The sequence below is a fragment of the Dendropsophus ebraccatus genome, chromosome 4 (assembly GCF_027789765.1).
Source record: "Dendropsophus ebraccatus isolate aDenEbr1 chromosome 4, aDenEbr1.pat, whole genome shotgun sequence".
NCBI classification, from domain to species: Eukaryota; Metazoa; Chordata; class Amphibia; order Anura; family Hylidae; genus Dendropsophus; species Dendropsophus ebraccatus.
The window spans coordinates 91,205,995-91,223,427 of record NC_091457.1 but is presented as its reverse complement, the minus strand read 5'-3'; the positions used below and the strand labels follow the sequence as shown (position 1 = coordinate 91,223,427).

The following is a 17,433-nucleotide window of genomic DNA, read 5'->3' as shown; positions in this document are numbered from 1 at the left end:
GAGCCTGTCACCCCGGAACGGGGGGTGACAGGTTCCCTTTAAGCCAGCCTCCCTTTTGTCAGATGACTCAGGTTGCTTAGCTCTGATTGGCTGAACAAGATGTAAGCCAGACAACCCCAACAAAAGTCCTGCCAAATAAATCCTACAGTGCAACACAAACCAAAGAACAACAGAAGAAATTGCACAAAAAATTAGAGAAGTATTACAAAAGTTCTAAGATGTAAGCCATCTAACAGTTTTACAGAGTCAGTTAGACATTACAGGAGACAAAGTGCATCTTGGGAAACCCCAAACCAGGAAGTAAAGAAAAAATGAAGCCACCAACTGGAGCTTCAGGGACCTGCAAACAGCGGGAAATTCAAACGGAAACAGACTCTCGAGGGATGGTAAGTGAAAAACTGATTAATTGATTTTTTTTTATCAGATCCAGAGTACCCCTTTAACCCCTTAACGACATCAGGCGTAAGTATAAGCCCCCGCAGGGTGGGCTTTAACGCAAATGGGCGTATACTTACGCCCGATGTTTCCCCGATCGCTGTGTGTTCACACACAGCGGTCGGGGAAGATGGCCTACTATAATGTATAGCAGGCCATCTCTGCTCGTCGGCACGGGGGGTGATTAACCCCTCCCGTGCCGACGATCGCTGCTATATGCTGATCAATACTGATCAGCATATAGCAGCTAAATTCAGCTTTCCGGGTCATCGGTGACACGGAAAGCAATGGCGATTGGTGCTGTCCGAGATAGCACCAATCGCCATAAGTGTCCCCACCAAAGATGGCGCCGTTGCCACCCCCACGATCGCCGTGATAGGCCGGCCAGTACCGGCCGGGCCATCACGGCGATCATACTGTAAAAACCCAGTTTTGCCGGGTTCTGCACCCCTCAGCTAGGTAGCTGAGGGGTGCAGAACAGGTGTGTGTGGTGCAGGTGTACCATACTCACCTGATCTGGGCGTCCTCGCGTCTTCTTCGCTTCACTTCCGGGTTCGGTCGTCCAGCGTCGGAAATCTTTGGAAACGCTCGGGTCTTTGGGTTCGGCGGGTCTCGGCAATCTCCGGCAGCGTCGCTCTACTGCCCCCTAGCGGCAGATCAGTGAATATCATTCACTGATCAGTTGCTTTGGGTTAAAAAGATTTTTTTATTAATTTTTTGCGCCCTAACATAAGTGCACCGCTGATAAGCAACTCCATTTTGGCGTAGGGGCATTTTTTCCTCCCTATATCCTACCGCCACTGTCTGCTGATAAGTGCCGCACATGTGCGGCATTTATCAGCAGCTCCTTTCTTGTCATAGGGATATTTTTTCTTACTGTCAAAAAAACACGTAAAAAACACTACACTACACCACACTACATGGAAGTTTTACACTGCACCACTACACATTTACATACCCCATATACCAATCCCCGTATAAAGATGGCCCCCAGGGTGTTTTCGGCATCAGAGGCATACGCTATAATTGCCTCTGACACAGAAACAGCCAGTGAGGATGAATGGGGGGGATCCTTCGTTCCTTCATTCATCCTCATCATCCAGTGACGTGTCTGGGGGTAGCGTAGCGTACGCTGCCCCCCCAGACACGTCTTTTCCGCCAGAACCATCCCAATAAGAGATGGCGGTATGGCGTGAAATTCTCCAAACTCTGTGAGTGTACCTCAGGGTACTCTTACAGATTTAGGGTACGTGCACACTGCGGAATGGCGAAGGATAACCCTTTGTGCATTCCGCAGCTGGCACCCACCGGCGGACTGATGGAGGCGCGCGTCTCCGTCCGTGTCATTCTATTGTATGCACGGGCGGATTCCGTTGTCACATTCATTCTTTGGACAGAGGGCGGAATCCGCCCGTGCATAGAATGGAGTGTGACACGAGAGGAGACGCGCGCCTCCATCAGTCCGCCGGTGGGTGCCAGCTGCGGAATGCACAAAGGGTTATCCTTCTCCATTCCGCAGTGTGCAGGTACCATTACAGTGTATGAAGGAAGGGACACCCGAATCCTGCCCCCAGATGCCCCCCATCCTCGGAGTTAGTGGGGAGATCGTTTGGGAACTGATCTTCCCACTGCTGGATAAAGGTTACCACCTGTACGGGGATGACTTTTATACCAGCACCCCCTCTTCTGGTCCCTCGCTGTCCGAGCTGCTGTAGCTTGCGGCACGATCCAAAAATATCAGAAGCAGTAATAGAGCCCTAATATTTAGCAGCCATGGAGCGGACCCAGCGCTTCTGGATATGAGGGACCCAGTATAGCACCAGGACAACATTTTCCAGGTGACGTCCCCCACACTGCAAAACAGGAGACCCCAGAAGAAGTACAGAGTGTGGGGTAATAGGGGGATCAGGAAGGACACCATTTTCCAGTGTGACACCTGTCCTGATCACCCCGGCCTCTGCATACTGGATCGCTTCAAGGCGCACCACACGTCATTGGAGATCTACATTTTCTAAATTCTGTCCCTTATTCCTATTTCTGGGGTCACGTTGATCCAGGGATTATTCTGATCGCCATTGTGGAGTCAGGAAGGGATTTTTCCCCTGTGATGAGGCTACTGTCGTCTGCCTTACGAGGGTTTTTTTTGCCTTCCTCTGGATCAACACAGGTTGAATTTGATGGACACCTGTCATTTTCAACCTTATAAACTAATAATTGGCCTAATACCCCCAAATAAATTAGAATTGTCCCTTTTCCCCAGCTAAATAGGTATGGCCGCCATTTCCATTAGAGGATGCCATGATGCAATTACAAAGCCTCTGTGCGGCCAGGACAGTAGAAACCCCCCACAAGTGACCCATTCTGGAAACAACACCCCATAAGGAATCTAACGAGGGGGGCAGAGGGGATATGGCCCCCCTGGTGACGGGCACATTTGTGGCGTGAAAATGAAAAAATTGTATTTTTTATTTTCTCGGTACATGTTCCACATATGTGCCCGTCACCAGTGGGGTCCATATGCTCACTGTACCCCCTTGTTGTATTCCTTATGGGGTGTAGTTTCCATAATGGGGTCACTTGTGGGGGGTTTCTACTGTCCTGGCAGCACAGGAACTTTTTAATTGCGACATGGCCTCCATCCTCCATTCCAGCCTCTAAATGGCGCTCTGTCCCTTTGGTTGCTTGCCCTGTGCCCATATGGCACATTATGTCCACATGTGGGGTATTTTCGTACTCAGGGTAAATTACCCTACACGTTGTGTGTTCACTTTCTTTTTTAACCCCTTGTGGAAAAGGAAAAAAATCAAGGCTAGACTAACATATAGTGTAAAAAATGTTTAATTTTTACACTAAATTATTGATCTTGTCTTGATTTTTTCATTTTCAAAAGGGGTTAAAAGATAAAAAAAAACACTAAATGTGTAGAGCAATTTCACCTGAGTACGGAAATACCCCACATGTGGACATAAAGCGCCATGCGGGTGCAGGGTAAGCCTCCAAAAGGAAGGAGCGCCATTTGGCTTTTGGAGGCTGGATTTGGCTGGAATGGATTTCGAGGGGCCATGTTGCATTCAAAAGGCCCCTGTCTTGCCAAGACAGTTGAACCCCCCACAAGTGACCCCATTATGGAAACTACACCCCTCAGGGAATGTAACAAGGGTTGTAGTAAGCATATGGACCCCACTGGTGACGGGCAAAAATGTGGACCAATATGGCGTGAAAATAAAATATAAAATTTTTTACACTATAATGTTGGTTTAGCCTTAAATTTTTCATTTTCACAAGAGGTTAAAAGAGAAAAAAACACACATAATGTGTAGAGCAATTTCCCCCGAGTCCGTAAATACCCCACATGTGGACAAAAAGCGCCATGTGGGTGCAGGGCAAGCCTCCGAAGGTAAGGAGCGCCATTTGGATTTTGGTGGTTGGATTTGGCCAGAATGGATGATGAACGCCATGTCGCATTTACAGAGCCCTCGTGCTGCCAAAACACTGGAAACCCCTCACAAGTGACCCCATTCTGGAAACTACACCCCTCAAGGAATCTAACAAGGGGTGCAGTGAGGATATGGACCCCTTGATGACGGGCACATTTGTGCCGTGAAAGTGAAAAAATGAAAATTTTCACTTTCACGTCACATTGTTCCACATTTGTGCCCGTCACCAGTGGGGTCCATATGCTCACTGCACCCCTTGTTGGATTCCTTGAGGGGTTTAGTTTCCAGAATGGGGTCACTTGTGGGGGGTTTCCAGTGTTTTGGCAGCACGAGGGCTCTGTAAATGCGACATGACCCTTGAAATCCATTCCAGTAAAATACAGCTTCCAAAAGCCAATTGGCGCTCCTTCCCTTTGGAGGCCCGTCCTGCGCCCGCTTGGCACTTTATGTCCACATGTGGGGTATTTCTGTACTCGGGAGAAACTGCGCTACATGTTTTGTGTTTTTTTTTTTCTTTTATTCCCTTGTAAAAATGAAAAATAAAGGCTAGAACAACATTTTAGTGTAAAAAAATCGAATTTTTCCTTTTTTACACCACATTGTTCTGAAAATCTGTGAAGCACCTGTGGGGTCCAGATCCTCACAGCACCCCTTGTTACATTCCTTGAGGGGTGTAGTTTTCTAAAGGGTGTCCCTTTAGGGGTGTTTTTTAGGTTTTGGCACCCCAGAGCCTCTGCCAACCTGAAGTGGTACAGTCAAAAATGACCAAATATAACGGAGGCGTTGAAATTCACTAGGCGCTCCCTTATATCTGAGGCTTGTGGTTGCGTCAAATAGCGCAATAGGGCCACATATGGGGTATTTCTATAAACTGCAGAAACGGGGCAATCAATATTGGGGTGCATTTCTCTACTAATAGGTTTATCATTATGAAAGATATTGGATTACAATAAAATCTCTGCACAGAAAATAAAAATTTTCAAATTTCTTACACACTTAGCTTTTATTTCTGTGACTCCCCTAAAGGGTTAAAAAACTTTCTGGATGTGCTTTTGCAGAGTTTGGGGGGTGCAGTTTCTGAAATGGTGTGCTTTGTGGGGCATTCTAACATACAGTCCCCTCAAATACACTTTAAACCTGAACAGGTCCCTAAAAATATCTGATTTTGAAATTTTACAGAAAATTTGGAAAAATTGCTGCTAATGTTTTAAGCTTTCTATTGTCAAAAAAAAATGAAATATAGTTTAATAAAAGCTACCAACATAAAGTAGACATGTTGATAATGCTATTTAATATATAATTTATGTGGCATAACCATTTTCTGTATAAGCAGAAAGGTTTCAAAGTTGGAAAAATGCATTTTTTCACAATTTTTCACGTTATTTTGGTGTTTTTCATAAAGATTTGTTATAAGTATCGACTCCATTTTGCCAGAAATGTAAAGTACAATATGTCACGAGAAAACAATCTCAGAATCGGCTGGATAGGTAAAAGCATCCCGAAGTTATTAATGAATAAAGTGACACTGGTCATATTCATAAAATTTGTCTCTGTCCTTAAGGCCATTTCAGGCTCTGTCCTTAAGGGGTTAAGCAAAATTACACTGTGTACCACATACAGTAGCCCCGCCCCCAGTGCTCCAAACGGCCTTAACGGATACAGGATTACATTACAAACGGCACAGGAGATATACATTCATCCTCAATGCCCCATGCCCAATAGGGAACTATCTGCAAGTTGGATTTGTCTAACCTGCTGATAATTCCTAACCTGCTAATAAGTGGACACTGGGTCGCAGAGTATAACAGTAACCTATCCATTAAATATCAGTGGGACAGCTCCTGTCTAATGTTTCCTGTTGTCTATAGGAATTGCAAAAGCATTAGAAACTAGTGCATGTTTGGTTTAGTATCTGGCTCTAATCAGTATAAAAAATTAAGAAAAAATATATTATACATACATACATATATATATATATAAATTATTTTTTTATTTTTTATTTTTTTTAAACTGGCCTGACCCAGCTCCCATTTTATTATCCCTAATATAAAGTTCTTTCATGATTTGCTGCCCTGATTAAATCATTCACAGGGGAAATGTCAAGACGGCACGGACTGTCCAAAGCGCACAGCCCCTTTAACTTCAATGTGTGAGGTCAGTAAAGGGTTAAACAGACTGCAGTGTATAAATTATCTATAGATCACATACACCTAATGCCTTTATCCCACCACTGTGAAATCACGCTTATCACAGATGTGCTAGTAAGCAGCTTGTAGAAGAAATGGCTGTGTGATCGTCCATCAGATTGAGGTTAATTTGTGACTTGGACCTGGGATTACATATAAATAGACGTTGTAAATATAAAACGGAGTCCAGAAGTATTTGGACATTAGCACAAAGCTCATATTTTATCCTCCATAACACCACCACCACCACAATAGAAGTGAAGCAAAGCCATCAATATGAGATTGAAGTACTGTATAGTCATTGAGCTTTAAATCAAGGGGTTAAACAAAAATATTCCATTAACTATTTAGGAATTACAGCAATATTTTACACAGTCCATTCTCAGAGACTACAAAGTAACTGGACAGTTCACTAGTATATAGGATGATAAAAGGTCAGGAGTTAATTTGCATTTGGTAGCTGTTTGTGGGCCTAAAGAGGTGTCAGTGCCTGTAAAAGAGCCCTTCACCAAGCTGAAAAAACCCACATCCATTAAAGGTAGCAGAAACTTAAAGGGGGTTTCCAGCGCTATAAAAACATGGGCACTTTTGCACCACTCTTGTCTCCAGTTCAGGTGTGGTTTGCAACTAAGCTCCAAGTTATCTGACAAAATATTCTTTGTTCTTGGTGACCTTAAATTTTGCAAGGTGGTGTTGATTTGTGAACAGTTCACAAATTTTGTCTTCTGTACTAACAGATATGGATTTTTGCAGTGAGAAATATACATAGCAGGGACTGAGCTAAGCAGTACACTCCATTAAAGGGAATGTGTTACCTAAATTTTCTTTTGCTTGATTCTAAAACACGTTCTTTTTTATTTATCTTTTTGTACATTGTTATGGGGGCTGCCTTCTTGCCTGAGCTGTTTTAACAGCATTTAGCGAGATGCTTTACAGCAAGCCCCGTGGACATAGATAAAAATAGACACACACTGTCCCCCTGAGATAAATGTAATACATTACTGAGCGCGCTCTGTGACCTGTGAATAGGTCATTCCTCAGAGAGGGGCTATTGTCTCCTCCATATACTGGTGTTAGATGATGCTGCAATGCTGTACAGATCAATTTACAGCAGCCTCCTGTTACCATCACAGACAGAACAGGAAGTCTCAGCTTCGTTTTAGCCCCAGTGGAGAGAATGAAAACGTCAAGATTGTAGGATTTTATAATATAGATCATGGGTCTCCAAACTGTGGCAATCCAGCTGCTGCAATACTACATTTCCCATCATGCCTGGACAGCCAAATCCAAAGCTTAAGCCATCCGAGCATGATGGGAATTGTGGTTTTGCAACAGCTGGAGGGCCGCAATTTGGAGACCCATGATATAGGTAGTGAGGTGAAAAATTTGAAGAAAAAAAAAAAAAAAACACCAAAAACCCTTAAAAATATGTTTAACAAAAAAACATTTAAACAAGTTTGATGACACATTCCCTTTAAAACTAAAAGAAAAAGAGTGACTTTTTATCCTGGAAACAAACTGTGCCCATATTTAAAAAAATAAAATAATAAATTGCAGATTTTAAAACGGCAAGCATCACACAACTGGCAGTTTTCAGTGTATTGGATGTAATGCGCCAGACTGGTTTCAAAGCCGAAATTTTAATTCCTGGGCTGTTTGAAAGGGCTGCTGTCTCCCACAGATGCCAGTGCTGGACTTCAAAGGGCCTGAGTAGTGGATCTGAAAGCAACAAGTGTTTGAATGTAATTCCTGGAGCAGCTGGGACAATCTAGAGTCCCATAAGGTCGTGAAATAATCTATACTGAGCACTATAGGGTAGTCCCATCCCAGCTTTATATTGGAAATCAAAGAGCTTTGTAGGTGTTCTAATTGCTGCAAGTTTTGCTCTACCTGCATGCCAGCGTCAGGGGAGAGAAAAACATGAAATAGGCTGGAACGAGGAATAGTCAACAGGAGGGGCACACGGAATCATAATAATCATATAATCAGCCATGCTATAAGGAAAATGGTACCAGGGGAAACAATGTAGACTCATTTGTAAGCTACATGTGCCCATGAGCTGAGCATCTTGCTGTACTGTATTTCTGGAGAACCACAAATTATCACAATGCTTACAGAAGTACTGAATATTTCTTGAAAGAATAGAGAACTAATCTTATGGGGAAAAAAGAAATAACTTATTAAGATGCTGGCTGGGGTAGCATCATGATCTATGGGATGTCTAAACAGTCAGGGTGCTTTGCCCATGTACAAATGTTCCTTGCTACTTTCTGCAAAAGATGAAATGATGAATGTCCTGGAAGCACCTGGATGTCTACAGTTAAAGAAATAACAAGTTATAAGTACTAAAGTCTGCAGACAGGGCACTGATCCAAGGATTTCATTCAACTGCCATATTTGGAGCCAAGGGATTTTTTTTAATTTTTTTTTTGGTACGAGGCAAGTTTTGCTTCCCTTCAGCTTTTTTATCTAGGTCCAATAAAGTTAAGGCCATTGTTTCTATAATAATATAAAACAAACTTCACTCCCATGGTTGCCGTCTTGTCTTACTAATCTTCCTTACAGTTAATAGACGTTAGGTGATCCTGATGTCTTACACTCATTAGGCATCACCCAGCTTTTCTCTGACAATGAAAGACATGCAATTCTAAAAAATATGTGCAATTACCCTCTCCACACCAGCTCCCTTTCTTCTACTGCTTCACTGTAGTTTTGGCATTCTACTCATGAACTGGCAAAGTTAGGATGAACAGAGCTACAGTTTCCAACAATGCATAGAAAAGAGCCATGGTTATCCCCTACCTGCTCTTGGCTGTAGGATTACTACACTAGGGAATGTAACAATAATGAAATTAATGTTACCTGGTTTCCAAAGAGGTTGAATCCATCAATGGCTTCAAGAGCAGCTTTAGCCAATCCAACTGAGCTGCAAAAACAAAGAGAACACATTAATAGAATAAATGGTAGGACTGGTCGATATGAGTCACTCAGCCTGAAATGTACAATTCACTAGAAACACAGGAGTCCAGGACAAATATGACTTTTATTAATGGGAAATTACATTCTAGAGGTCAATAGTCACTTTACATTGCAGTAACAGCTGAACAATCAATGCATAAAGTGCAAGGAAATAGCCAAGACTAATGGTGCGTTTACACAGGCAGATTTATCTGACAGATTTTGGAAGCCAAAACCAGGAATGGATTTCAAAAGAGGAGAAATCTCAGTCTTTCCTTTATGACCTGTTCCCTGTTTATGGTCTGTGCCTGGCTTTGGCTTAAAAAATCTGCCAGATAAATCTGCCTGTGTAAACGCACCATGAGCTGGCTCAGTCAGGGTAATGTTACTCCCCACACATAAATAAGCCTTGGACATCCATTATATAGTCTACAAATTGTCCTTCCCTGGATCACTTCTGGTGGATACTAGTCCCTGAATATCATAAATACCCCCTCAAGACCTGTGACCTTAGAGATGCTCTAACCCAATCGCTCACATGCCAATACTCACCCATTTATCATGATACAAAAACAACATTAGGCACTGACCGATTATAGTTTATGGTAGCTGCCCCCATATAAGCAGCAGACCAACCCTCTTATCGTCCCAAATGAACACTTTTTGAGTGAAAACTTTAATTTTTATTTTTGGGAGCCCATTTGAAAAGACCTTGCATTGGAATTACATGTGTCATATTACCAAACTGGAACATGGAGGATGATTGGAGATGATAAAGCAGGAAGAAAAGCAATTCAAACATGAGAAAACCTGACTGGATATGAGACAGGAGAAGGGAGGCTGTCAGAGATGGGGAGGTTGTATCCCACCTCATAATGCACTGGGGAGAGAAGCCATGCTAGGTGCCTAAAATGAGATGAAGAGTCATGCGGCAGATTAATAACAAGGTGGAGAGCCATTTTAGGGGCCTGTAATAAGAAATGGGCTACACTGGGGGCTTGGAATAAGATGGGGAGTCATGTGGCAGATCATCAGCAAGGTGGAGAGTCATACTGTGAACTAGGAATGAGGGTATGTGCACACTACGGAATACAAGCGGAACTCTCAAAAGGGAGCCCGTTCAGCGGTCTTCACTTTAAGTTCTGCCTGCCCCATTGACTCAATGATATTCTAAAGCTCATTCTGCCATCCGCCCAAAGAGTTGAAATGTCAATTTTTTCGGGCGGACAGCAGAATGATCTTCAGAATATCAGTGAGTTTATGGGACAGGCGGAACTTCAAGTGGAGGCCACCGCATGACTCTCTTAGAGAATTCTGCACGTATTCTGTAGTGTCCACATACCTTTAGATGGCAGCCATACTGTGGACTAGGATTGAGACTTTAAAGGGGTTAGGTCAGGATAGGCCATCAATACCAAAATTGGTGGGGGTTCCACACCTAGCAGCGAAGAACAGGCTGTTGATGAGAGCTGATAATGAGAGCTGGAGAATCTTTTTAACTAGGATTGTGTATACTTCTTTCAGAGCACTGGCCGGATAAAAGACTACTGCACAAATTTTGATGGTCTGCTTAAAGAGATTTTACTGTCTACAAAATTAGATAATGATGTCTAGCTTATATTAGCATGTTCCATATAATTACATACAGTATATAACAAATACAGTTGAAAAGTAAAATGGAAAAAAAGACACCAGCAGCCCAGAAGACTTTTGGTCCACAAGAACAAAATACAAAAAGTGGGAAAAAAAAGTTTTCTTTTATGTGAAAAAAAGCAAACTTTCAGGATTATCACAGAGCTTTTCTCAATTTGTAGTGCAGTTGTATTTAGAAATATATCTATCTATCTATCTCCTACACACACCCCACAAGTTACCAAGATATTTCAACATGATCCAAATCAATATATACTAGATTATGTATCCTTGGATATATTTTACTGATTCTGTGCCATTGCCTTCTGGGCACTTAGGTCTCTGACAACTTAAATGTAGCAGAGACACTTTGATTTTGCTGTAAGGAGGATGAGCGCCAGGCTCTGGGTTGTGTCACAGTCAGGTTAAAGTGACATTCAGCCCACTTGATACTTTCTTGCCGAGTCTCAGGAGACAATGGTGGTGAAGGATGAAGTGCTCCGGTTAGCAAATGTGTAATTTGTATGAAGCCTATAATGCAGCTGTCAGACAAGCAAGGCAATATCTCCTGACAGTGCTTCAAGTAAAACACCACCTCCACAACATGGGTGATGATCTGCCCACAGTGGCGCAGATCATGTTTTTTTTCTTTACTTATGGTTGTTATCAGTGAATGGGAACATTTTCTTGTTTACATCAAGTGCAGGCTAAAAGCCAGTGCGGATCTACTATTTGTTCACAGAAGTGGCTTTGCTATAGTTTGATAAAGCATAGACAATCCTCTGTATGTTAATTCAAGTAATTAATGTTCATTTCATTTGTAGCAAATATAGGTCTTGAAAACAGTGCAGAGAGGATATAATTCTTTCCAAAGCTTGGTACCACGTATTGGTGTGCTAGGGCCCTTTGCATACTAAGAGAGGCGGAATGTACGAGCGGAGTCCACGTGGCAGATTCCACTTGTCATTCCGCCTGTCCTATTGTTTCAATGGAATTTCTTGTGCACCTCTCCTCTCTCCACTCAAAGAATGAACATGTACATATTTTCAGCGGAGAACAGACATGCAAGAGAAATTCCATTGAAGCAATAGGACAGGCAGAATGACAAGCGGAATCTTCCACGCGGATACATTCCGCCTCTTTTACCTAGTGTGCAAGCCTTACACAGAAAGATTTATCGGACAGATCATTGAAGCCAAAGCCAGGAACAGAGAGCGGGTCATAAAGGAAAGACTTAGCTTTCTCCTCTTTTCAAATCCATTCCTGGCCTTAGCATCAAGAATCTGTCAGGTAAATCTTTCAGTGTTAACACACCATACGACTGCAGCCAGGTGATATACAAGCATGAATGTGAAAGATTAGTACCGTGGTACCTTGGTTTAAAGGTATCTTGGATTCAGAGCGTTTTGCAAGAGGAGCTCACAGTTTTTCAAAATTGTAACTTAGATTAAGAGCATTGCTTTGGTTTAAGAGCTCCCAGTACTGGATGGGGGAGTGGCATGGCCTGCACAGGATGTTCTACAGCCCTGTACTCTGACCCAGGGAGTCTCCCTCACCCTCCAAATCATAGCAGATTAACTTCAGGCTGGGGCTTGCATCAGAGGACAGGGCTGTGGAGGTAATCTCTTCATAGCTGTAACCCCTTCTCTCTCTGGACAGAGTGTGCTGCATTGATATGCCCACATCTGTCCTGCTCATTCCTTCATACTTCCTGCATTCTCTGCCAGTGCTTGTGTTTCCCATCCCCTCCATTCCTGCTATAATGTTTCTGCACTTACACTCAGCTATACACGCTTGCTGCTATAATGTGCTTGCACTTACACTCAGCCATTCACACTGCTGTATGTAAAGTTTCTCTCACTGTCCTCCTGCACAGTTCTGTGACTCTCACTTCCTGATTGGTCCATGCTGAACACATACCCCTTCCCCATTGCTGTCATGTGACCACACAGCCCTCTGACCACAGCAGTCCTGCATATCTATTCTAGCCTGATGTACTACGCTACTGCATTATTGGGATCTGCATCTCCAATCTGAATCTACAAATTTCTGCTGTTTTTTAAGGTTTATGCACTTACTATATATTATACTCCACATGCGGATTGCTATACTGTACAGTAACCTATAATATGACATTCAGCTGTTTCTCATTGTTTGCTTCATCTGTTCTACATGTTATTTGGAATTAAAAAGAAATTATTATTTTTGGGATGTGGAACCAATTGTCTGCATTTTAGTGATTTTTTTAATGGGAACATTTGATTTGGTTTAAGAGTAGATTTAGATTACAAGCACGGTCCCAGACCAAATTATGCTCGTAATCCAAGGCACCACTGTATATGACAATATATCAAATTCATTGATGTGCTAGGGTCCGAAAGGGCTGTAAAGCTCTCTATGTGAACATGTGTCTATAACTAGATGCTATAACCAATGCTAAACTGAGGACATCTCAAGGCAACATTTGTTGCTACTGTTTTTAGTGTAGACAATCCTTTTTCATCTGTACAGCATGAACTCCAATCACTACCTGGACAGATAATCGTGTGAACCTAGCCTAACAAACTCTGTATTGATAGCTCCCAAGGATTGTTTAAGCTGGGAATTATTTCAGCAAACTTTTATATTTCTGGGTGTAAACAAGAATGTTCCCATTGACTGAAAGTAAGCATGTAAAAATGATAAAGAGCTGAAATACAATAAATATTAGAAAGTTGCATATCCTATCACTACACAATAATTATGCATTGCAGGATATTTCAGCATAATTTGCAGCATGATCAAACGACACTATTGCCAATCATAGCAATGATGAGGGATTGTACAATGTGTGACCTCACATCGATCAGAGCTGTAATTAGCTGCACCTACTTTATGTTGCTAAATTGCACAATTTCAAGGTACAGATGGCTGCACAGATGATGCACTGTTTAAACACAGTAAACAGTGAGCAGGGCGCGTGGTTATTTATGGAGCTGTGACAGGAGGACAGCTAAAGCACTATCACCATGGATTCTACTGGGTGGGACTGGAGAAGTTATCCGCAACAGTCTGCTTCATCAGTAGATGATTATAACGCTTGATCTTATACTCTAGATAAAGAATATACATCAGATATTCTCAGTTTTGTAATAAAGCTTTTTTTTGTTTTAGCTGCACAGCTTGTACAGGTCAAATCCTGTGTTTCACCTGTCCAAAAAATGCAGCAAAAAATAGTTTCGCAAATATTTATAACTGCACTTGGATTAAAAACATCCTCTTTTTAATAAGTGTATGTATTAAATAAAGTTATTCAAATATGAAAATGAATGCAGCAAATACCATATCCCCATTTCTTCACCAATATCCACAAGGTGTTGCCAGGATTATAGACAACATCGGCTAATGGTGAAGAAATGGAAGTGTGGGTTCATATGCATTTATTATCGCAAATATAGGAATGTGGCTTCAGAGACTAAAAGAACATCCTAATCATATCCAGCTGACACTGCTGTGAGCTTTGCGACCGTTAGAACTGGACTATGTGCAAACATTTGGCGGACCTTACTTATTGTGGTGTCACAATACTGCCTGGATAAGAATCCAATGCAAAAATAATTCTTACAGTATAAATAACAATGCCCCTCACTGCTTATATACTACTGTCATACAAGCCACTGCTAACAGTGACAACATAATAGTGCCATACAAATGAACACAAAGTACTGTCAACATTGCTATATACTACTCAAAAAATGCTACACTATTCTTATATAATATAATGGCCTGTGCTGTGATATAAATTTTCATCGAGATGAAGATGATCCAGTCCTGATTCCAGTGTATCGGGGTGCACTCCCCTGTCAAATAACCAGATACCCATGACATTGTTAAAGGGGTTATCCGGTTAGGTAAAATATATGGTTAATCATCCCCCTTCTGGAGACAAATTATTCCATACATGTCAGTGCCTTTTCTGTCCCCTTACCTCAGTTTTGAGATGCTGCTTTCTGCTGAAAACACAAAAATCCTTTCTGCTCTCAACCCTCTCCTCCCTGCTACCTTCTGAGACAGCTCATGTAAACATCATCCCTGGCTGGCTGTTTATGTGTGAAGCCGGGAGGGTAATCTGCGGTCAAGTTACTTGTGACCATACTGTGATTAACCGTCCCAGCTGTACAGAGACAAAAAACAGCTCAGAAAGAGCTGGCAAGGGAGTTGCTTGAATGAGCTGTCTCAGAAGGGATGGGGGAGGAGGGGTTTGAGAGCAGAGAGGATTTTGTATGTTTAGCAGAAAGCAACAGCTCAACACTGAGGGAAGAAGACAGATAAGGTAAGGATACGTATGGAATGAATTGCTAGTATCCAGGAAGGGGGATACTTCAACATGTATTTTACTTAACAGGATAACCCCTTTAACAATGTTTTTAACATATAAAACCATAGGTAAAATACATTCCCTGTTCAGGAGACTAACAATTTGTTCTATACTTGTTATTACTTTTTAAGTCTCCTTTCTCCACTTCTAAGCACGCTGCTTTCGGCTGAAGACTCAGAAAACTGTGCATTAGCTGTTCACTTTGTCATGTATTTCCCCTGAGAGGGACCTTAAGGGAAATCCTGAAATAGGGCCATCTTCCAATGTTCTTAGGCCCCTGAATGGCAAGGTAGGGTTAGATATATCGCAGTGTAGCTAGGTTGATTTGCTAGTGTGAGTGCGATTTCCAGATAAATGAAACATGAATTGAACATATGCTAATCACAGAGAAATGAGCAATAAGGAATTGTTTACGGATTCCCTGTCTCCACTGGTAACTAAGATGTGGGTACATTGGATGTTGAACCACAGCCCCACCATAAACTTCCTGTCTTGTATGTCTCTTATAAGAACTTGACCACCATATTTCAACCACCCATGTAGCTATTTCCATATGCGACAATTTATGTAATACTAGACTGATGACAAAATAAAAAAAGGAGAAGCCTAAATATTCCATTCACATCTGGCAGGATGGTAGGTGTATGGCAGCAGCTATGAAGAATTCATTCAGTACACAGCGCGACGGAGGCGACCAGTTATAACACAATAAATCATTCATGTGTCAACACTAGATTTTAATTCTAATAAATAATAAGAGCAGAGCTGGAATAATGATAAGATGCACAATTGTTAGGTGGGTTCTGGACAGACAGGCGGATTAATATTCTCCTTTGCAGCTTTTTGTGTGTTTTGCAGAACACTGGTAAATACAACCAATTCTCAGCAACGTGCAGCTGTTTCTAGTGACACAGGAGTAGCTAAAAACTTTACTCATCGACCTTACAATGTAAAAAAATAATAATAATAATAATAATAATAATAATAATGTTCATGGCAATAAAAAGGGAACAAAAAGTAGTAACCAACTAAAGCCAAGAACCACTATCCACAAACAAAACCATCATAGCCAAAAACAAAAACAAGACAACTAGAACAAACCACAGGGATTTCTGCTCTGTTGTTCACACTGCAGAAATTTCAAGTAGAATTTTCTGTCGCAGATCTGCTTTCTGCCCAAGCAATTGACATGTCAATTCTTTGGGCGGATTCTGCTAGAGGAATCCTATAGAAGTCAATTGGGGCTTAAAGCGACTCTGTTCCCAATTTGTGACAACATGAGGCCAAAAATCAATCTTTAGTTGAGCTGTAGCCGTGTCTAAGAGGCGTGGCCTAGAGCAATTGTGCCCAGGGCCAGCCCCCCCTGTGTGGTGTTGGTCTCCGTCTCCCCCTGCCTCCCTCTGTTTGCCCATCCACACAGTGTTAGCTGTAAGTGCACATGCGCCGCCTTCTGACCCCCTGGCGCCGCTGCAATGACGTAGCCGGGTCCGCGCCGCCTTTGTGGTGTGTTCTCTCAGCGTCGTGCCCGCCCTGTAGTGCCCTTACCCCCCCCCCATACCATGGTGCCGCCCGCTGCCAGAATCAGCTTGTCCTCTCCCTCTCTTTGTACATGCGCGTTGGTCAGCATTGGCTAGTCGGAGAAGACCGAATGCGTCACTGGGCATGATCGCTCTAGGACACGCCTCTTTGTCACGGCTACAGCTCAACTAAAGTATGATTTTCAGCCTCGGGGTAGCATAACCAGCGTTGATAAACTTACCAGCAGAAAGGACTTTTCATCAGCTGCAAGAAGGTATAAGTAGTTGGGGGGGGGGGTTACAAAGTGGGTACAGAGTTGCTTTAAATTCTGCTTGTATACCGTTCAAATTCTGCCAAAGCTGAAGAGGCGAGGAATTTCAAGCAGAAAACTTTCCTCTTCAATTCCTCGCCTATTCCTCAGTGTGCACATACCCCTAGTGGTAAAAATGGTCCCACTTCATCCCAATGGTCACCTTCAAGGTATAACTTCTGAGAGGAGAGGGAGGTGTGTGCATATTGAAAGCATTGTGTGCAGGGGGCGAAACCATGTCACACACGATGTTCAATTGCTGGCTAGTAGAAGGAAGTGAAGTGCCGGGGAATAGAACAAGTAGGACCTTCTCTGCTCCCCAAATAAAACCTTTAAGTTAACTAAAACTTAGCAACCAGCCGATGAATGAGACCTATTCAGACAGGCTGATGAATGAACACATATTGGCCTATTCGGCTTATTGTCACACATAGTGTAAGGGCCCTATTACACGGGATGATTATTATGTGAACAATCATTATGTCGTTTGAATTTATGAATTTTCGTGTGAATGAAGGTAACGAAAAATCAGTTGTGTGTTATTAATTGCATCTTTAAGGCTGACCATGAAATTTATAATCTTCTGCTAACTGTACACAT

The 17,433-nt window shown here is 42.4% G+C and overlaps 1 protein-coding gene across 3 annotated transcripts in view; it reads right to left on the bottom strand.

Annotated features, from left to right (window-relative positions):
* PHKB (phosphorylase kinase regulatory subunit beta) overlaps positions 1-17,433 on the bottom strand; it is a 143,486-nt gene that overhangs the window by 58,305 nt on the left and 67,748 nt on the right. For all 3 annotated transcript variants that reach the window (XM_069966248.1, XM_069966247.1, XM_069966246.1), the window contains one exon: positions 8,921-8,984. In XM_069966248.1, coding sequence (XP_069822349.1) covers positions 8,921-8,984 — 64 coding nt within the window. The remainder of the gene's footprint in view (positions 1-8,920; positions 8,985-17,433) is intronic.